This window comes from Durio zibethinus, chromosome 21 (genome assembly GCF_047325235.1).
Source record: "Durio zibethinus cultivar Kanyao isolate XHJ-2024 chromosome 21, ASM4732523v1, whole genome shotgun sequence".
Taxonomy (NCBI): domain Eukaryota; kingdom Viridiplantae; phylum Streptophyta; class Magnoliopsida; order Malvales; family Malvaceae; genus Durio; species Durio zibethinus.
The window spans coordinates 2942122-2964035 of NC_143182.1; the positions used below are offsets into that span (position 1 = coordinate 2942122).

General features: G+C 32.8%; 2 protein-coding genes across 3 annotated transcripts; both read left to right on the forward strand.

Moving 5' to 3' along the window:
* Positions 1-2919: 2919 nt before the first annotated feature.
* On the forward strand, positions 2920-7905 carry LOC111304817 (jasmonoyl--L-amino acid synthetase JAR4-like). Of its 2 annotated transcripts, none has more exons than XM_022901778.2 (5): positions 2920-3145; positions 4049-4346; positions 4429-4530; positions 4769-5592; positions 7292-7905. In XM_022901778.2, the coding sequence occupies exons 2-5, from the start codon at positions 4054-4056 to the stop codon at positions 7828-7830; spliced, it is 1758 nt and encodes a 585-aa protein (XP_022757513.2). In that variant the 5' UTR covers positions 2920-3145; positions 4049-4053; the 3' UTR covers positions 7831-7905. The 2 variants fall into 2 exon arrangements, with proteins under 2 accessions (XP_022757513.2, XP_022757512.2); XM_022901777.2 differs by having other exon boundaries at positions 2952-3145; positions 4043-4346.
* An 8493-nt stretch (positions 7906-16398) lies between these two features.
* On the forward strand, positions 16399-21668 carry LOC111304818 (uncharacterized). Its single transcript, XM_089751062.1, has 5 exons — positions 16399-17064; positions 17665-19975; positions 20227-20287; positions 20382-20605; positions 21330-21668. The coding sequence occupies exons 1-5, from the start codon at positions 16950-16952 to the stop codon at positions 21382-21384; spliced, it is 2766 nt and encodes a 921-aa protein (XP_089607188.1). The 5' UTR covers positions 16399-16949; the 3' UTR covers positions 21385-21668.
* The last annotated feature ends 246 nt before the right edge of the window (positions 21669-21914 follow it).

Genomic DNA, 21914 nt, shown 5'->3' on the forward strand with positions numbered 1-21914 from the left:
ATCCTATTCTGTCGTTCTTTCTTTCTTTCTTTCTTTCTTACTAATTTTTAATTAGATCAAATTCATATTTGTATCAAATAATTGAAGGTCATAAATATACTCGAGACTTTACCAATCCCAAGCCATCATCTCCAAACGTTGTCGGATCCGTCTGGGAAACACTACGACTTTTTCTCTACGGTTATGCCGACATGTGCTTCCACTTTCGAGACCCACCACCTATTGGCCGCTCGTCCCATTATTGATCCACCATGTCTACCACTTCCCATGTGGCGATGCCAATCCGAATCACAATCGTCCAATTATTTTTTTAAATTTAAAGCTGTCAAAATTAAATACGGTTCACTTAAACTAAAATCTTATTAGATAGGTCTTATTATCCACTTACTAGTCCAAGTTTTTAGGTAATCTTTTCTAACCATGTATTTCACTTTGATTTTTTTTAAATATAAGATTGTTAATTCTTGATTTTGGGTCATTAAAAATAATTATAAAAAATTTTAAATATTAAATTATTAGATATTAATTTTTAAGAATAATTATACAAACTAATTTATAAATCAAAATTTGTACTTTTTAAAAATTTTGAGTCAAGTTTATAAATATTTTTAAAAATATATATATTTATTTAAATGACTAATTACACCTAATAAAAAATATTAATGATAGCTTATCTTTTATATCGAATAATCAAGTTTTCAAACTTATGCATTATTACAAATTGACGAATCGATTTAATTTTTAATTACATTAATCCATACGTCATTTTTATTTAACTTTTTCTTATATGAACTAAGGTTTCATAAATAAATAAATAAATAAAAGAGATTGAGAAAGGTGATATATTATAAATTGTAATGTAAGCTTTGGGAACTATGGGGGAAGTTTAAAGGACCACTCGAGTCTATTTTATGAGTATTTAGTTTTTTTTCTCTTAATTAATTATCAAACCACCTATTTTTAAACTGATAAATGCTCATAAATACAATGAATTTGCCATCTAAGTTGAATAAGTTTTAAGTTTTGTTTACTAAACCATGTGAATCTAACAAATTAGGGTACTATTTGTGTACCATTGATATATCAATGTAAATGGACTAATATCTAACAAATTAAAAAAATCCATAAACCCTTTAACGTATGTTGGCATGTTGATTTGTAATGATGCAGTGCATCAATATAATTTGTGAACCCAAAATATAATGTAATAGCGTTGTAGTAAGATCCAATAACATTTGTAACGAGCTAAAGAAAATAATAAAATATGTAGATTATTAAAAAAAAATACTTTGTATTTTTTTAATCAATTAATGTGCACCCATCCATAAATTTTAGCAAAAGAAATTTGAGCATGTGAAAGAAAGCAAGACTTTGAAATTTCAATTTAAAAGTTATACGTTTGGATTTTGGGATGAAGTCAAGTTTGTAATTAGAGTAAAGAAAGTTATCATACATAGTTATATATTATAAGTTATATACTATAAGATTCACACTGACTTGTAATACACACAATGCATTGATTAGTTTTTATTTATTTAAATATGTGTTTTCACACATAAATTAATTTTTTTTTAATGTTTAAAATTTTATGATATATAAAAATATAAGTATATATCCAATTAACATGTCATGTCATAAGGAAATCAAATTTTATTAAATTACAATCTCGGTCAAAATTTTGAAAAAAATTTGAAAATATCAATTGGGAAACGTGTGACACATAAAAAATAATTTAAAGTAATGTAAAAAGGTGAAATCATTTAAGTAGAATAAATGACAAAATATATCACAAAAACAATATATATATGAAATCTAAAAGGAAAATTAAATAAAAAAAATGATATAACACATATTATTATTTATAGGTTAATAGTTGTATGTGCTTTTTCAAAAAAAAAAATAAAATATTTGAAAATTGAAAAAATTTGTCAATGAATACCAAGGTAAGCATTTGCATTTAAGGTAATGATACTTAAAAACAGTAAAATCAATAAAAATGTATATTTAATATGCGAAGTACAAAAGATAAATTCTAACAAGATGCTTTTTGTAGCTTTTGTTAATAATAATAATAATAAAAAGATATTGAACCTTACTTGTTTAATGGAATGCTTGACCATATAGGAATGTAAAAATTATTAATTGTAATTTAAATTTAAATTTAATTAATTCACATAATAATTCTTATAAGATAGTATCAAATAGATATAAATTTAAATTTTAATACTTAAAATTTATTTTTTATCTTTAAATTGTTGTTTTTTAAAATTATTAATGGCTTGGTTATGCAGATGGGACAAATATAGCAGATGTAATATTATTTTTTAGACAATGTAAATAATAACATTAGCTATTGCTATCAAGATATATTACCAAAACAATAAAAAAAAAATTTAGTGGTAGGTTCATCAAATATGCATTTATATTTTCTTAGTAGAAGGAAACTAGAGGCCGCTTTGGGCAGCCAAATTTTCTTTCTTATTTTTTTTTGGTAAAGGAGAAAAGAAATTCTAGAAGATACAAAGAAAAAAAAAAGTTTGGAAAATAAATAATGAAAAATCAAACTGAGATCAAATATGGAAAAATCTTAAACAAAAAAAAAATTGTTCTAAAATAAAGGGTTTCAGAGTGAAATATTGCCAGAATCGGCCTTTCCTCCAAGTGGACCCCACGTCAATCTGGCGTTATTAGCTTCCTTTTCTGTTGATCCAAAGCACAAATCCCAGAAATGGCAATATTACTGCAACATTAAGCAATACTAATGATAATTCAAGCCCATAATGGTAATTTCACAATCCAACAATTTCAAACCTATCTGCATTTCCGGAATTCTAACCTTAAACCATGGGCAGAATCGGGATTAAAAAAGCAAAATTGGAAAAAAAATTAAAAAGGAAATTAAAAATGGCAAAATAAGGAACGCATTTTGTAACGCCTATAAAATGCGAGCCGAAGCATCTGCTCTCTATCTCCCCAATCCTCCATTGCCAAAGCAAATTTTCCTTTGCCTCTGTCTCTCTCTCTCTCTCATTCTTGCAACATTAAAATTTTATTTTACTTTATTTTTTGGTTTTATTTGCAGAGATAAACACTTTCAGAGAAACCAGGAAAAAAAAGCATCGAAATTGGTGAAGAAACGAAAATCGTAACATCTTCCATTGAAGCTCTGTTTTTTTTCTTCTTACTATAAAAATTCGATTACTTGAACCTTCCGAGTCAAAACCCGTTTCCCTCATTTCAACTTCCTCTCCCTCTCTTTCTCACTGTTTTAGCTAGAAAGACTGAGCTTCTACTGACTTTTTTCTCTCTTCTACTTTTCAAAGATTTTGTCACTGAATTTCGAGCTGCAGTTGATCCAGATACTTACTTTCCGTTTGATTCCCTCTCTTCTTCTGTTTTAATGAAAAATCTCTTTTTTTTTTTTTGCTGACTTCACTTTTTTATGGGTAATTCTATTCTCTCTCTCTTTTTTTTTGTTAATTTTTTCTTTTTTTTCTTGTTTGATTTTTCAGAGAAGGAATTGAAGTTGAGTTTTGTTTTTACATTTCAACTTCTTTAATTTCCTAAGTTTTACTTTTGTTCTCGGATATCAATTTGAAAAATTTTTAAGTTTTGAATCTATATTCTCTACTTCCTAGAGGAAAATTTAAGTTTCCGGGAAACTTCTTGATTGTTGACTATGTTGACTATCCGTCAAAGAAAATGAAAACTTCACAGCGTTTTGATTATCTATCGTCTTCATTTTTCAGATTACTCGTGATCACAGAAGCTTGTTTATGATGATCTACTCGTGATCACAGAAGCTTGTTTATGATGATCCTTTGCTTTTTTTGTTTCCCTTTCCTATTTTTTCCTCCCTTTCGACTTTTTTTTTTTTTCTTTCTTCAGTAGCAGTCTTTTTTTTACCTGAATTAATTTCTTTTTCTTGCATTTATTGATACCAACACTTAATTTATATCTCTTATATATATATATATATATATAAATAAGAGTTAAATACTGATAATTTCATTTCATTTCCTTATCTTGTTTTTGGTTATAGTTTCAGTAACGATGTTAGAAAAGATGGAAATTCTGGACGTTGAAAAAGTGATAGAAGAGTTCGAATCGATGACCAAAGATGCTGAGAATGTTCAAAGGGAGACTTTAAAAAAGATTTTAGAAGAAAATGGATGCGCTGAGTATTTGCAGAATCGGGGCCTTAATGGCAGAACCGACCCCGAAAGCTTCAAGGCTTGTGTTCCTCTCGTCACTCACAAGGACTTGGAGCCTTATATTCAAAGAGTTGCTGATGGTGCTTCTTCCCTGATTCTCACCGGAAAACCAATAACCACCATATCTCTCAGGTATCTTTTACTTTTTTTTTATTACTTTAATTTTGTTTCTGATTTTTCAAAATCGAAAGCTAAATTTTATTGCAATTTGCAGCTCTGGCACTACTCAAGGAAAGCCCAAGTTTGTTCCCTTCAATGACGAATTGATGGAAACTACTTTGCAGATATACCGTACTTCTTATGCTTTTAGAAACAGGTATTTAATTGAATATACTAGCACTATTTTTCTGTTTACCATTTTTCTTTAGAAGTTTTCAATGCTCCATAGCTGTTATTCCTGTCCACACCTTTATTTTTAGCTTTTATTTTTAGTGAAATAAATGATATAGTTGGATTTTAACCCGTTTTCAAACACGTGCTATGCCCAGTACTAAAAACAGTGTTTTTTTTAGCTGTTTCCCTGTTATTAATCGTTTTCCAATATTGATATACAGAGAATTTCCTATTGAGAATGGGAAGGCTTTGCAGTTCATTTACAGTAGTAAGCAGAGTAAAACCAAAGGGGGTTTGTTTGCTAGAACTGCAACTACCAATGTCTTTCGTAATTCACAGTTTAAAAATGCGATGAAAGCAATGCAATCTCAGTGTTGCAGCCCTGATGAAGTGATATTTGGTCCTGATTTCCACCAATCCTTGTACTGCCATCTTTTATGTGGGCTGATTTTCCGTGAGGAAATTCAGTTGGTTTCCTCTACCTTTGCCCATAGCATTGTTCATGCATTTCGAACTTTTGAACAAGTTTGGGAAGAGCTTTATACTGATATAAGAGAAGGGGTCCTCTCAAGCCGAATCACTTTCCCTTCGGTCAGATCAGCTATGGCCAAATTGCTGAAGCCAAATCCTGAATTGGCTGATTTGATACAAAAGAAATGTTCAGGATTGAGTAATTGGTATGGATTGATACCAGAGCTTTTCCCTAACGTGAAATACATCTATGGGATCATGACTGGGTCAATGGAGCCTTATCTGAAAAAGTTAAGGCATTATGCAGGGGATGTGCCTCTTTTAAGTGCTGATTATGGTTCTTCTGAGGGGTGGATTGGGGCAAATATCAATCCAACTCTGCCTCCTGAGTCAGCTACTTATGCTGTGCTTCCTAATATTGGGTATTTTGAATTCATTCCTCTGAAAGAGAATGTTGAGGAGCATCTGCAAGACCAAGTTAATGCTTCTTTCCTCTCTATGGAGCCCAACCCTGTGGGTCTTACTGAAGTTAAGGTTGGTGAAGAGTATGAGGTTATTATCACCAGTTTTGCAGGTAATAAACTAATTTTTTCTTAAGAATCAGAACTTTTTTTCGCATTTCCTACAATTATTTTAGAAGATTGTGGAGATTCCCATATGTTCTATGATCTCCATTTCAACTTCATGTCTCAACCACGTTCGAATGAACTTTCAAGTGAACATTGCACGTTTCAGTGTTGGCAACTTCTAATTTGTTTATTTGTTAATAAAATGAACCAACCATGAAATTACTGCTCTTCATGTGGGTGTATCCATGTAGGAGCTAGGGAGAACAAGTTTTTTTTTGGTGCAAGTCTTGCTCCTTTCCATGGTTTTTGGTTTTCTTAACCGACTTTATTTGATTTGCTGCAGTGTCCAGAATAAAATTCTTTAATTCAGACATATCTGACCCAATTGGTTAAGACAAAGGCACAACCTATTCTTATAATCATGAAATAACTACACCAAACACTCAAAAGCTCATTTCTTTGGCTGTGTTGTGGCTATTTGATATATCCTTCTGTACATCCACATATTTCTTTATTGTTACTTTTGTTTGGCAGAAAATTAGGAAACAGAAGTTCACTTATCAAGAAGACCCATGTGTTCTCTGTCATATTTCTCGTTGCTCCAAACTTGAAACTTCTGCATTAAGAATTTGGCAACTTTTGTTTCCTAGATGCAGAGATAATCTTTTTAAAGGAGATATGCTTGATGCATCATATCTTTATATGTTTATTTATTTATATAATTACTTTTAGCCAGTTTCTTAAAGTAAGACAGTATCTGTTATCTTCTTTAGTTTACATGTTATCATTCGTTCTTCATCATATTTACATGCTTTCTAATCCAGACCTTAATGGTTTTGCTCTTGAAGTTTTTCTTAATATAATTTTTCTCCGTAGGTTTTCCCCATTCTGAAATCATGCAAGCATATCAGAAAGTCTTTCAGGGTAGTCTAATGAGTTAGTTGCTGCCTTGAGTAGGTTAGGGAAAGTTCTTATTGCAGGCATAAATGATGTAGAGGAAGAGGTCAATGGTTTCTTAGCAACATTGAAGTCTTTGATATGAGGGTACACATAATTGACAAAATAATGAACGTTCTGTGAAAAGGATTGGATGGGTTTTTTGGTCAATGGTCTGGGTTAAAGAAATACTATATATACTTTTATATTCACATTTTTTAATAATTAACGTCATTACAGATGACAAACAAGGAGAAGATACATATTTTTGGGGTTGTTTTATGTCATAGATTTTTGTGCAGCGTGCTGGAAAAGTTTAGGATCATGTAAAACAAAACTGCTTGGTTATGGAATAATTAAAGTGATCACGCACATCACTCATTAATATAATATTTAAACATGTTTAGTGTAAACTTCTTGTAGTTTAGTCATTGGCAACCGAATCCTTATCAGCAAGTGGTTGCAATTGAAATTTTTTATTCAGGATTTTGACCCTGTCTACAATTTTTTTTTTTCCCTTCAAACATTGCATTAGCTATATTTCTCTGTATTTATATGTATATGTTCATGCACATTAATTATTGAGTGATTTGAAACATTGCCATGTTAGTGTAATTTGTCGGTTGTCCTTTTTCTTTGTTAGAAAATAGAAATATTGCAGCTCACATTCACACCTACATAACTCTTAAGTTCTCAGTTCAAGGTTTCTTCTACTGACTTTTAAAATGTAGTTGAATTCTTTAATGCACTTTCAACTGTAAACTGCAGGTTTGTACAGGTATAGGCTAGGGGACGTGGTCAAGGTTATGGGCTTCCATAACTCAACCCCGGAACTGAAATTTGTTTGCAGAAGAAATCTCATGCTCACCATAAACATCGACAAGAACACCGAGAAAGATTTACAGCTTGCTGTCGAAGAAGCAGCCAAGTTAATTGCTGAGGAAAAGCTGGAAGTGGTTGATTTCTCTAGTCATGTGGATTTATCGACGGACCCCGGTCACTATGTGATCTTTTGGGAAATTAATGGGGAAGTAAGCGATGAGGTCCTGAAAGAATGCTGCAATTGTTTGGATCGTTCTTTTGTGGATGCAGGCTATGTTAGTTCCCGCAAGGTCAATGCCATTGGTCCTCTTGAGCTCCGAGTTCTTCGGAGGGGAACTTTCCAGAAGATTCTTGATCATTACCTAGGATTAGGAGCTGCTCTTAGTCAGTTTAAAACACCCCGATGCGTAGGGCCTACAAACAATAACGTCTTAAAAATCTTTTGTGACAATGTCGCCAACACCTACTTCAGTACTGCATTCTAGTTGTAGTTTAATGTGCGGGAAAAGTAATTTTCTCACCATTTCTTATATAATAAATCAAGGTGTTTATTGGCCTAATCATCTGTTCATGCAAGTATATTTTGAATGCAAAATTATTTGATTTTCCTAGTGCCAAAAATTGAGAGTTGAGTCCAATGCCACTCTGGGCTTTGTCAGAGAGGGCCCATAGTTGACTTCTTGGGTTTGGTGGTTGAAATGGCCCTTTTATCCGTCACCAAAAGTCCAAAACTAGCTCTCTTCCATACCGACAAATCTTATATGAATAAGCAAAATTTTGATCCCCAATCCATTCACATTAAATGTTAGGTGAGACTTTAGCTTAAGATATTGCTTGAATTCCATTTTGTTTAATGGACATTATGAAGTAGGGCCACATGAAGTGGATCGATCGACATCTCCGAATGGAGGAAAAAAAAAATCCAACTCAAACCTGTCAAGGATGAGCTTGATTCCACAATTTCATCTTTGCATTTGCTTTACAAATTGTTTTTTATTGATTGTTATCTTGAATAATTGAATTGTCTACAATTAATTCAATCTTATTACAAAATGATAATAAATCACAGTGGAAACCCCTTGGTAACATTCATTTGTCAAGTCAGATCACTTTTCTTTGCGTACCTTATCTAAGCTTCTTTTCCGTCTTCACGCCTGGTGGTGGGGATTAAAAGGAAAAGGAAAAATAGGAGGAAACTTTCTTTAAAGAGAGACTTTAGCTTCTTCTAGTCTTCTCGTTGTTTGGGTTTCCAATCACTTTTGTCATCTCCTTTTAAAGTGGATTACAAAGACTTAAGATGGTCGATTATGGTAGTTTCCCCCAAATGGTCTAATCATCGTCAACAAGAATCACGTGTACTTTTCTCTGTTCTGGCAAGGTAATCCAATTACCCCAGGGGAAAAAGGCAATAAAAACAAAAAATGACTCGGGTATTTTGGGTGGATTCATCTTCCTTTGATATAAAGGTTAACAAAACCAACCGGTTACCAGTTCAGCACCTCGTTCTGGTCGTCTTGTAAGATGTTTTTCTTTGATTTTGGCCTTTTTGCTGCTGTGTCCTATTAGAAAAATTATAATAATCCATTATAACAATATATAAACTTTAAACAAGAAAGGTGCTTTGGACTTCAATTCCGTCCCTCACCAGTCACCGCCACCGACAAAATTTCAAGAACAGGACACAGCAGTAAAGTAATAGCAGTACTCAGTGGCATTCTTCACTGTTTAGGTCATTTTTCTTTGTAGCCGCTGTTACTTACAATCATCCAATTTGAAAACTATATAATTGTTATACGGAGAAGATAAAAGATTGCTTGCTAGTGAACAAAAATGCGACACAGAAATTCTCTTTATATCCTATCGAGAGATGTTGACAGAAAGTCATGGCTTCAATTCAACTTTCCTTTGGGTATTTTTCCTTTTTTATGTTAGAAATAAATGAACTTGTATCTTCCATCTTCCATGCCGATGCGTCGCTTTTCAGAAACAAGCCTTATTAGGAACAGCTTAACAAGAGTACAAGACCTTCAAAATGTAAAAGGATTGGTGCAATCAGTTAATTCGCTCAACTTATTAGTAAAAAGTTTCAATTCTGTTGGTAGATTATTAGCCCATGAATTCTAATAATCAGAATTAAATTTTTGATCGTCTCAACTACTTAAAAAAAATCTTAATTTGTTTGCAAGACAATCAAGTGTATAAATTGCAAATCTGTGTCCAAGCAATGATTGAAGTATCCACCTTGGGTATCTTTTACTGACAAAAAATAGGGGGTTTGAAACAAGGTTAGCAACTTCACCAAGAAAAGCATAAGTCAAAAACAGACGTGCACTTGTGAGTTATAGATGAGCATTTTTCACGCCGGCCTAAATAAAAAGTTTCTCTACCAAACAAAGAATTCATAATTGCCTGGTCTTACTTTAAAGTGTATAATTCGATAACGAAAACTTTGTCCTTTATTTTTTTTCCTTCAAAAGTTGGAAATTCATATTCAATTTTATCTATTAAATAAGCTATCATATATAGGAACCTATCAATGGGATTGAACTGTTGCTTCGAATTCAAATAAAGAGATAATTAAATCCGAAATCCCATATTGCTGCAAAATGAATTGGTTAAATGCATCCCTAAATAACAAATTATGCTTTAGATGATTTGGTTTTTCGAATGCATTGAGTCAGATGCTATAATTCTAAGTAATTGCTTAATGTTGAAACCCAATTTTTTAATGAGCGGATCTGTCATTTTCTTCACCGAACTTGGGACAACTATTTCCCTTTCTTTTCTTTTTTTCTTTTTTTTTTTCTGTATATTGGACCCTACTAAGTATATTATTAAAAGATAATGCTTGTTCCAAATATTGACAATTAAGATATTCGATTCACTCACTAGGGATAATAATTTAGGAAAAAAGCAAGCTTCAAATTCCCATATTGCAAAAAATCTGAATACCCCAGCAAATTAGGACAGGCCAGCTTAAATTTAAAATTCATATGACTTGAGAGAATCTCTCTATTTGGGTATAATACTCGAATAATATCTGTTTCTCAATCTGCATTGCAAAACTCTGCTTAAACGAATTACCAATCTGATAAATCCCAGAAGTTTTTTCAATCTCGAATGAAAGAATTATCTGAAACCAAAGAAAAAAATGAAGAGGCAGCAGCATTTGCTACATGGGATTGTGGCAGCCCTTTATATGATTCATATGAATTGGTATCACTGAGTCATCTAATCGAGCGGCATCTAATGAAACTGCCTTCTCTAGCCCGTTCAAAGAAGCTAACCACCAGATTTTCTCATCTGTCTGATGTCACCCCTGCCACCATTGTGGATTCCACAAGGAATGCCAGAGCCAAGGAATCTTCTTCTCTAACGAGCAGCTTGGGAGAATTTCTGGGGAGTAAGTTTTGGATGAGAAGAAGGATTGGACAAAGGAAGGATATGCCTAAAACGTTAAGTACTGGAATCTGTTGCTTACGCAAGAAGTAGATATGCAAAAATAATATGACAGATTAACAGGTAACTCAATGTCTGAGAAATGATGTATCTTGTTCATTGTTGCTTTTCTTATTTCTTGGTTTTCAATAATGATATCTCAACTGTACATCTCAAATGGAATTCTTTTCCATATCCAGATACAACATGAACAAATTTTCTTCAAAAAATCTCGATTGTCTGTTTTTAACCACTAGCAACTCCCGTTTCATACTGTTACATCAAACACGAGGCTTTAGACTGATATTTCAGATTTGACATCCCAACGATAAGCTTGCCTCCATTTCTTATCTTATAACATGCAGGAACAGTTCTTCTTTGAAAAAGCAATGGCTTTTAGATATTGGAAGTAATTTCTAGTGTTGAAGATTACGAATCTGGATGAGGATTCGATCTTCATTGTCTTGTCCCCCTGGGGGTGAGCAGACAGACTGACAGCCTATTGATTATAAAATCGTATCTCATGAATGCCAAATATGCGAGCACCAGGCATTCGACTTATACAGGTCAGATGCATTTTGAGTTGGGCCATGGAAACAAAACAAAATTTTATTTCTTCCTTTCTTGTCATTTCTTTTGTTTGGATGCTAAAGGGGTTGGGGAAGAAATGAATGTTTGATAAATATGAAGAATTGAGACTAAACACCCCGTCTCCTAGAGAACAAACCGGACTTGCATCAAAATTAATTGTCAATTTATCTTTTGGAAACATACATGTCCTTCATAATTTTGATATTGGATCATACAGTGTCTCATTCATTCATTAATTGTGGCTGAGATTTTTCATAGAGCTGGATGAGCTTGTTATCCATCACTTATTAGTTGGCTGAAATGAAACTTTTTTGGATGATCTAAAACATTGGTTGCATTAAGCCCATGACAACTGGTAAACAAAAAAACAATTTTCTCGTTCTTTTTTCTTTTTCTTTCTTAATAGATTTTTTGTTGATATGTTTCTTTAGACAAGTTGAGAACTGAGACAGTGTATTTCCAATGTGGATGGCACCCATTCAGGTCAACTACTTTGAACACTAAACCAGCTAACAAAACAGAAAGCCACTGTTAGACTAACATTCTGTTTGGTAAAAAGGGGAAAAAAAAGGTTAAGCAAAGAAAGTGTTTTAATCTGGTGAGCTATGTTACAACATACGTTATTTTGTAGTTCAACCATTAAATTAAAACATTTTCTTTTGTTAACCTAAATATTTCTAATTTGGTAGTGTTTCTGACTACATAAACTCGAGGACGATGGTGGAGTTTGTGGGCTTACCTAACCAGTAAAAGATGGTTATGGTGCAGCTGAATTCTATCGCATAGTCAAAACTCGTAAATTCTAGGCCAAAGCCCAATTTAAACCTGAACAGCCTGTTGGGCCTTAATTGTAAGCACAATTAGTTTGCAGTCTCAGCCCACTATTGATTTGTGCTAATAGTCACTAGTAAGGAGGCTCCATTATACTGGACCATTCCAATAACAAGAATAAAATCACCCATCATTTACATTTAGCAGGCTGGTTTTAGGCCAGGCCTGTACAATGCTGAATCAGTCTTCCATAAAAACCCAAGGCTTATCATGACATTCTCATAGTTAATGAGAACATCTCAAATCATTTTCCAATGCTTCCACATTGGGCCTGGTGACCTAAGTTTTACTTTCGAGTTTCTGTCATGGGCCTCTCATTGCCTAGCTTAGGCCCTGCAATGCAGCAGAAACGGTCTATCGGTTTTTAGCTTAAACAAAAAAGAGAAGAAGATTAACTGCAGCTGCTAAAGAATTCAGATTAGGGTTTTTCAGAATAGAACATGTCCGTTTACTCAATTAGTCCTTAAAAGAATCTGATAGCCAGCTATGGTGACACAGACACTGTTCATTTGATGAGCTTATCTTTTCCATAGCCTTTAAATTTTTCAGGGAATATCCCCTTCTTTTTATAGCTATTGATCCTGTCCGTACCTCAAAGCTATCTCAGTCGTGACCCTCGTATTAGACAATTAAAATCAGATGAACCATGAAACGCTATTGACATCCTCCTGAAAGTATTTTGTATTAAGCAACCCCTCTTTGACTAAGAAATTTCTTTCTTAAAGAAATGATCAAATCAAACAGATTGTATTTTCACGTCTCTTTAGTTGAAGTGTCAACCAAATTTTTTATTCTAGTAGGTCTATAATTTTATTACTACATTAAAATCAACATATTCAAATGTTTGATTTTTCTCATTTCTGTTTTTTCTACCATTAATCTAAGGGCCAGAGGTTGTTCGTTTGCTGTCTGCATTGGTTGATTGACATCAAACAGACTCAAATGTGTCATTTATGCTGAGATCAATGCCACACCAGCAGCTCCTTGATTGGTTGCTTTCTTCATCAAATTCCAAGGAAATTCTCACAATACAGCCGGTGGATAACTCATGGATTAAACTCCCACTCTCTCTTTCTTTCAAGTACGTAGAAAAAGCCAGTGATAATGCTTTGGATGCTTCTTGGCTTCATTATTTTATTATTATGGCTACTTTTACTACTACAATCTACTTCTATTACTTATTTATAGCAGCATTTATTTATTTTTTTTTAAATTGAATCAACTGAAATTCATAGTCGAACTACACTCTATCGAATTGACAAATAAAAATAAATTAGTGAGGTCGCCCAACTCCAACTAGAGACCTTTAGTTTGTTAAATAAGGTAAAATTTTTTTTTTTTTTAATATTGTTTATTTTCGTAGTACAAAAAATTTTGTAGATCACAAATAGTATAGCATGTCAAAAAAGTGGTTACTCTCCCTCCCATGACAATGCTAAACTTACCCACGGCGACTAAGAGTCGTTTGCTTGATGTCTCCGTCAAACAAGACGAAGTGGCAATGACAGTCATGAAAGCAAAGGAAAGAGTGATAGAGTTTTTGTAAGGGAATTTGAAAACAATCACTCTAATTGTGGTCATGATTTTGTTATGGTTATGATTGTAAAATTCACAATTGCCTTCAACACATAGAATTCTTTAAATCATTAACAAACTTTATTTTTTTTTTTAAATTAATCTTACAAATGATTTTTGAATTATAACAAAATATTTATTATAATATTTAAATTTTAAAAATATTTAATATGATATTTAAATTATAAATTTATTAACTAATAAGATATTCATATAAAATATAATTAATTATAAATTATTATACGTGACAACCCTTCAAATATCATATAATTAATAAATTAATAATTCATATATCATGTTAAAAAATTTTAAAATTTAAATATTATATTAAATATTTTATTATAAATTTAAAAATCATTCATAATATTATTCATTCAAAAATATATTATTTTAAATGAGATCATACCAATAAAAGATATACTTTTAATGAGTACAGGTTAAAATTCTATCTTGAATCTCGAATTTCAATAAGTAATACAATATATAATTTATCATTTGCGAGATTAGAGGGAAACTACCACGATCCACCTCAAAATACTTCCTTAAATATAGGTTAATTTTTAAAAAAATTTATAAAAATAATTAAAAAAAAATAGAAGGACTGGAATTGAATTTTACATTTGCTTGATACCATTTTTTAAAAAGTAATTAAATAAATTAACTTTGCTAAATCCTATATTTAATTAATATAAATTTTGTGATCAAAATTAATCTTAATACAAGGAATGCGAGGGAAAGGGAGACGGGGACCAGAGTTTCAAGGCATTTTCTTCATTAATTTTGCTAGGTGATTGATTTAAATGTAAACCAAACTTCAAGTTAAAATCCTCACCTCCCTGCTTTTAAGTCAGCGTTCTGAACACACACGTTTCCTCGTCATTGTTATTTAAATTTATAAAATTAGTGTGTTTATATTTCATAAAGTATCAATAATTTATGTATTTAATATTATATTTTATATAAAAATTATGATATATAAAATATGAAATTTGTAAATTTTATTAATATAAAATATAAAATATAAATATTTTATTTTATTAAATTTATATAATATTTATTAAAATAAAAAATTATTATTTTTATATTATATTATTATATTGTATTATAGATTATCAATGTGAAATATGAGCAAAAAATATTCAGTTTACAATTCAATAAACTCAGTTTTAAATTCAATTGTATTTATAAATATTATGAGAGATGATATTTGAAGTTTAACTATAATCAATTGATATAAATTTGGTAATTATGAAATAATTAAAATTTTAAAAAATTAACAAAAAATATATTATAATTATATAGAAGTAGAATTTAGATTTAAACAATATAAATCATACTCTTTAAATGTTTTAATAAATAATGAAGTAATTATATATACTTATAAAAGTAATATTTTATCATTAGAAAAATAAGAGCCAATAAAACATCTTATAACAGTAATAGAAATCGATGAAAAAAAATATAATAAGATATAAAGTAAAAAAATGTATAATAGGATATAAAGCAAAAAATATTTTTATTTATTTTAAGAATAAAAAATTTATAATTTTAAAAATTTTTTATATATTTTTTATGCATGATGATATGTTATTAAAAAATAATTTTGATTGTTTTTATTATAGATAAAAAACTTATAAAAATATCATTAGTTAAAAATTATAAACATATATATGACTTTGATTTTTGACTTAACACTAAAAAGATAAAAATTAAACTAATTAATAAAATACAATTGCTATATAAAATCTAAAAAAAAAAAAATTTAGTGATAAACCATTAATCTAAACATTCTCGTTTTTATAATTTAAAAATTATTGATTAAAAAAATAAATAAAATAAAATCAATAATTTATACTAAATAAAATATAAATAAATTTGATATACAAATTAACGAGCTTTTACGAAAAAAATTGATATTCTAATGCACATTCAAACCGACTCCCCTTCTCTTTCACAGCATTTATTTATTTCACACCGTATCAATCAAAAACAATCATCGGCCAATCCCAATCCTAATCGTGAAACCCTGATAATATCCATAATAATCATAATTATTGTAGCAAAATTTGATGTCAGGGTTAAAAAGAACTGTAGAAAATTTGCCTGAAAATTTTCCATGATTGTGTTTGAGTGAGAAAACCATGTACTGAGAAGTGTGCAACGTCGATGTACGAGACAAAAGGCGGTAATAATAACAGTGAGGAGATGGGACCACATTCTATGTTAGATGAGCTGTGGGGCACCAAAGCAAATCATTCATATTCACTTTCACTTTACAAATGTAAAATATATGAAGGCAAAAAAAAGGTGATTAAAGATAAAGAGTTGTCAGTCAGAGTCGGAAGCGAGAAATTTTGCATTTTCCACGAAGGAAGGCTGGCGGAGGCCCTTTCACTTCTTTTTACAACGGCCAAAACTCTGCTTTTCTATCACCGGTCGCAAACAAGGAACCTAAATAAAGCAAAATATTGGACCGAATAAAGTTACCAGGGCAGAAAAAACGAGAGTATAGCGGGAAACGTAGCCGATTTCATAGTGATTCTATACGACATCGTTTGGGAGATTGCTATAATTTGTAAATAAAACGACTGTGTTCATGTGTTTTTCTTTCTTTCCCTACAACATTGGGAAACGATATTGTGAACTCGGTTTCTTTGTCTCTGTTCTGTCTTTCTCTCTCTTTCTTTTTTTTTTTTTTCCTCTTTCTCTCTCCCCAAAGTGGAGTAAGGTAGAGCGGATTATAAACTCAGATTTCTTCAGAAAACACAAGCTGTTCTCTTTCAACTGAAAATTTCAGAGTGTTTCACATATTCTAGGTTACTTCATTTTATGTCCCTGCCAAGTTGTCTTAACCACTGTTCCCAACTTTCCTTTCCCTGTTTGGTCTCTGAGAAAACCAAAAGAGAAACTTGCTTGAAAAAAAAGAAAACCTCAATTCATCTTGCCACTTCCATTTCCTTTTTTTTTTTTTCCATAAACTCTTTGTTTTCGGGTTCCCAAACTTCGCTAAAAGATTTTTTTTTTTTTTTAAATAGAACGAGTTGATGGTGATAGTTGTTGCAAGAGTATTGAGGAATTTTTAAGCTCTTAAAAAAATTGGAAGGATATTAACTGTTTTTGGCGTGACGTCGTTTTCTTATTCGTGGTTAGGGCTTTGAATGACTCAAAAATGGCCGCGTCAACCAAAGTAAGGTTGGTTCTGTGTCCAAAGTGTGAAAACCTTCTTCCAGAGCTTGCTGATTATTCTGTTTACCAGTGTGGCGGCTGCGGTGCTGTTCTTCGAGGTACCTAGCTTTTCTCTTCTCTGTTTTTCTTCATGATTGTTTGTTTGGTTGATGAGAAAGTTGATGAAAACAAGATAAAGAAACTTAGTGAGTCTTTGATCTATCTTAACCTTGTTTCTATAAATTTTGAAACTTGAACCAGTTGGTTAAATTGAAGGATCAAGTATAGTTAAGGGTTTTGTATGGTGTTTTTGACAATGAAAACTTATTAGAATCTATTTGTTAGTTACTTCTTTTGTATTTATCATCAATGGCAAGGTGCATTATTGGAAAATTCAAAGTTGGATTTTTGTTCTTTTTATTGCTTCCTGCTATATCACCCTCAATAAGATTGATGATTAAACCTACCATATTAGAAAAAGAAAGAATTTAGAGGGCTTAAGACTCATCATTTTCGTAATTAGAACGCAACTTGGTCATAAAGGTATACGAGTGTTATAGCAGAACTCTCTGGCTTAATTTTGTTGAAATCATAATAATGAAACAGTTTAAGGCTTCAGATATCAGTTTCTTGCTATTTTTTGAACCTTTTGGTCTTGACCTTCCATGAAATTTATAGTTTTTCATAATTTTAATAGCGAAATGTTGTTTGTTTAACAGCAAAAATTAGGAGCCATGAAGCAGATGCTTTCTCTGAGACGTTGGAAGAAGACAGGCTTGGCAGAGTTTCCACCAAATCTCAAATTTCCTCAGATAAGGAAATAGTAGACTCAAGTGATGCCTCTGATGCAGATGTTAAATCAAGTGCTCACTCTTTGAGGTGTGATCAAAGGGATCCAGAGAAGAATGATGTTGAGTGCACTGATGGAAATAGGAATGAATCTAAGGTTGATAGTGAAAAATGGTCTGTTGAGAATGCAAATGATAGCAGGAATAAGGATGAAATTTTAATTTCTATTGCAACAGAACAGGAGGATTTGGATTCTAATTTTGAATATACTGGTGGATCACAAAGACAGGGACAGATGTCAGATTGGCAAACTGGGAAGCAAGAAGAGATGGAGGGATTTCAGCAAATTCCAAGAGGTCTTGTTGAAGGTGTGCGATTTTCAACTTCAAACAATCCAGATGAAGGCCCATCAAACCATCATTTGGATTCTTCTTATGGTTGTAGTGAATCATCACGGAATCGAATTGACCAGGATGGGTCTAGTAGAATTCACCTTGAACAAGATAGAGCTGAGCTTCTGAGGAAGCTAGATGAGTTGAAGGAGCAACTTAATCGGTCTTGTGATGTGGTTGATAAACCAAAAGAGAAGGTTCCGCTTGATGGAATGGTCGTTCCTCCAGAGTCTTATGGTGGTTCTGATACTTGGTTTCCTAATGGTTCTTCCGGATCACGGAAGCCCTCGATGCCTTTTTATGGACCTGATAAACATGCTGCAGGAGCAGGACCCTCTTATTTTAATCATTTGCCAGATCTATTCTCTTATCCTGTTGGGCATGATGTTTCTCGGCATGGGTTGTATCCTCCAATGCATAATCCAAATCATATTCCTGCTTATGGAGATCATTTTGGTTCACAAATGCTTGGAAGAGCTCCTCACCAGTTGCCTGGAGAATACCAACAACAGCCACCTCATCCATACTTTTCTGGACAGTACAGTGAAAGTAATCATGACCCATTTATGCCATATCCGCAAAGTTCATTCTTGCATCAGGCTTCTTGTTCTTGCTTTCATTGTTATGAGAAACATCTGCGAGTTCCAGCACCTGTTCCACCTGGCACATTTGGCAATAAAAGATTCCCCGATGTGCCTAGTAATCCAATGTACCAAATTGAGAACCCTGGGACTTTTGGTTCGCATTTCTGTAGTTCTAGGACTACGATGCCTCCTCCATTGAATGTACGTGGTACACAAGTGCATGCTAGATGGCCGAGTGATATTAACTCAGAAATGGGTGCTTTTGTTCGGTGCCGTCCCCAGAGGGTGGTATTAGCCAGTGGTGGCCGCCGTTTGCGTCCTATAGCTGGTGGTGCTCCGTTTATAATGTGTTATAATTGCTTTGAACTATTACAAATGCCCAGGAAAGTGCATCTCATGGTAAAAAATGAACATAAATTGCGATGTGGAGCCTGTTCTACTGTGATAAACTTTAGTGTCATTAACAAGAGGCTTGTTCTTCATAATCATGTTGAAACGAAGGGAATTTCTCTGGAGGTTGATGATACCTCTAATGAAGTTGTGAATGATGGTTCCTCACATTTCCGTGGCCGTGTGAACCGAATTGCTGCTAACTTCTCGTCTGATGACTATGATCATTCGGGTTATGATTTTCAGTCAATGGACAGAGAACCTGTTGTATTGTCAACAGGCCAGGCTTTGAACTCTGTCAGACCTCAGGAAATGCACAGCTTTCATTCTTCATCTCCAAGCATCTCTGAGGATGAAAACAGTCCGGATGTTTTAATTGCTTCAAGAGAGGAAGTGAATTCTGTTCAGCAGCCAATCAAATCCACTTTGTCTCCTCCAACAGCTGGCTCACCTCTTCAAGAGCACTTTGATTACTCTTCTAACAATCATGCAGTCAACCGATTTGGGAAGGGAAATCGTAGTAGTCGCTCTGATCAAGAGAAAGTTGTGTCAAACAAGGCTACAACACGACAAAATTCTTTAAAAGAGGCATCATTACCTACTGAGATGGAGGTGTCATTCAATGAGTACTCTAATACTGGAATTTCTCAAGATTCAGGGGATGCAACCAGAGAAGATGATCAACCAAAAATGGCAAAAGGAGGTGAATCATTTTTTGCAAACATTATTAAAAAGAGTTTTAAGGATTTCTCTAGATCTAATCAAACGGAGGAATGCGGGAAAAGTAACATTTCAGTTAATGGGCATCCTCTACCTGAACGTATGGTTAAAAAAGCTCAAAAGAAGGCTGGACCAATTCATCCTGGACATTATTGGTAAGCTTACATTGATTTTCTTTTTGATCTGCTGTGCTATGATTTTTACTAGTTCCTTTGTATGTCTATCGTGATGGATGTGTGCATTCCCATATAAAGGAATAGATCTACAAATAATTTAATTGAACTAGATAAATAAAATCCAATCCTGATATTTCTTGATCTAACCATAATCTATATGCTAATTTGGGCCAGTAGTTTCTTTTGCATTTGAATAATTAACATTCTTTTGTTGGACATGCCTAAATCAGGTATGATTTCCGAGCTGGCTTCTGGGGTGTCCTCGGTGGGCCTTGTCTTGGCATAATTCCTGTAAGATTAAATAATTCTTACCTATATATTAAGAGAAAAGCATTTTGTTGTTTGTTTTCGCCAATAATTTTTATTAACTTAATTTCTCTTGCAGCCGTTTATCGAAGAATTTAACCATCTAATGCCAGAAAATTGTGCTGGTGGGACCACTGGTGTTTTTGTAAACGGGAGAGAGCTTCATCAGAAAGATCTGGATTTACTTGCTAATAGAGGGCTTCCAACTGATAGAGATAGATCTTACAGAATTGAGATATCGGGCCGAGTCCTGGATGAGGACAATGGTGAAGAGCTAGATAGCCTTGGCAAACTTGCCCCAACGTGAGAGCAAATACTCTGACTGTTTTTCTGCTTTTTTTGTTCTAATGTTTTGGTTCATCCTCTTATACATGGTTTTTGGTAGGCAGTTAATGTTGGTATAACTAGTAAAAAAATAACCTTGGTTCTTTTAGCTCATCCACTGCAGCCAATGAGCAATGATATGCTCATGACTGTTTTATGCATTCATCTTTAGTAGCCCCAATGCTAGTCTGGTTTTTCATTTTTTATGAGTGTTGGATTTTGGAATAAGCCTTGAGGCCAATGAGATCTTAGTATAGTGGCAAAGACATGGCTTTGAGATATCCTAGGATGAAAAGAAATAAGGTTATTGGGCTTTTATCAGGTGAAATACGTGGAATTGTGCTACATAGATGGTTTATAAACATACTTTCTGTGCTGGCTATAGCATTCATTTCGAATTTCTTTTCAACAATGGTTTTAAGAATAGTACATCATTCCTGCATTTTTGGTTGATGGTTCTAAAGTCTACTTATCATGAATAGTAATTGTTAGTAAATCATTCCAACACTGTCAAGTTCTGTAGGATGTTTGAAAGCTATCTCTTTAGCAAAAGCGTTCCTGTTTTCTTGCTTAAGTCTAGTCATTATGTTTTTTAACTCATTTTTCTATTATTATATATTGCTATTTACAATTTTTGTATCTCAAGATGAGATTTCTTTACGGGGATTATATCCTGAAACATTGTTGATATGACTTTGAACAGAGTTGAGAAAGCGAAGCATGGTTTTGGCATGAAAGTTCCAAGAGCAGCTGCATAGTGAACTTGTAACAATCAGAGAGTTATGCCGTGGGTGTATACAAAAAGTTTTGGGTTATTCTAAATCAAGTGCAGAGATAGTCATCTTGGCAAAATGGTTGGAGGGTGTGAAATAAGAATGATGTTTCTTTATCTACTCTGGGTTGGTCAATGTTGGATGGTTTCTTAAGCCCTTGATAAGTGAAAACTATAAATAGTGACAATGTTTCTGATTTATCTGATATTTTTGCTGGTGGTTGTACTGCGTTTTGTATATGCAAGTTATGTAAAGTTTGTTTCATTCTACCGCATTGTTTACCAAACGAGATTCGGCTTTCTATCTTTCCTAGCTATCACCATTGGAAACTTGAAACCAGAAAAATTAATTTCCTGGTAGATTCGGGCGATTCAAGGTATGAAACATCATTTACATGCGTGGTTTAGCTAGGAACAAGATCACACTGTAGAGTATAGATGGCAAATGTGTAGTTACTCTGGTTCCATATTCTTGCCTTGAATATGAATTACATGTATGAAAGATTTCATGAATAT

Coding starts and splice junctions, on each gene's coding strand:
- LOC111304817 (XM_022901778.2), top strand. CDS start 4,054: ATGTTAGAAAAGATGGAAATTCTGGACGTTGAAAAAGTGATAGAAGAG. Junction 4,347..4,428: donor ATAACCACCATATCTCTCAG/GTATCTTTTACT, acceptor TGCAATTTGCAG/CTCTGGCACTACTCAAGGAA. Junction 4,531..4,768: donor TCTTATGCTTTTAGAAACAG/GTATTTAATTGA, acceptor ATTGATATACAG/AGAATTTCCTATTGAGAATG.
- LOC111304818 (XM_089751062.1), top strand. CDS start 16,950: ATGGCCGCGTCAACCAAAGTAAGGTTGGTTCTGTGTCCAAAGTGTGAA. Junction 17,065..17,664: donor CTGCGGTGCTGTTCTTCGAG/GTACCTAGCTTT, acceptor TTTGTTTAACAG/CAAAAATTAGGAGCCATGAA. Junction 19,976..20,226: donor ATTCATCCTGGACATTATTG/GTAAGCTTACAT, acceptor TGCCTAAATCAG/GTATGATTTCCGAGCTGGCT.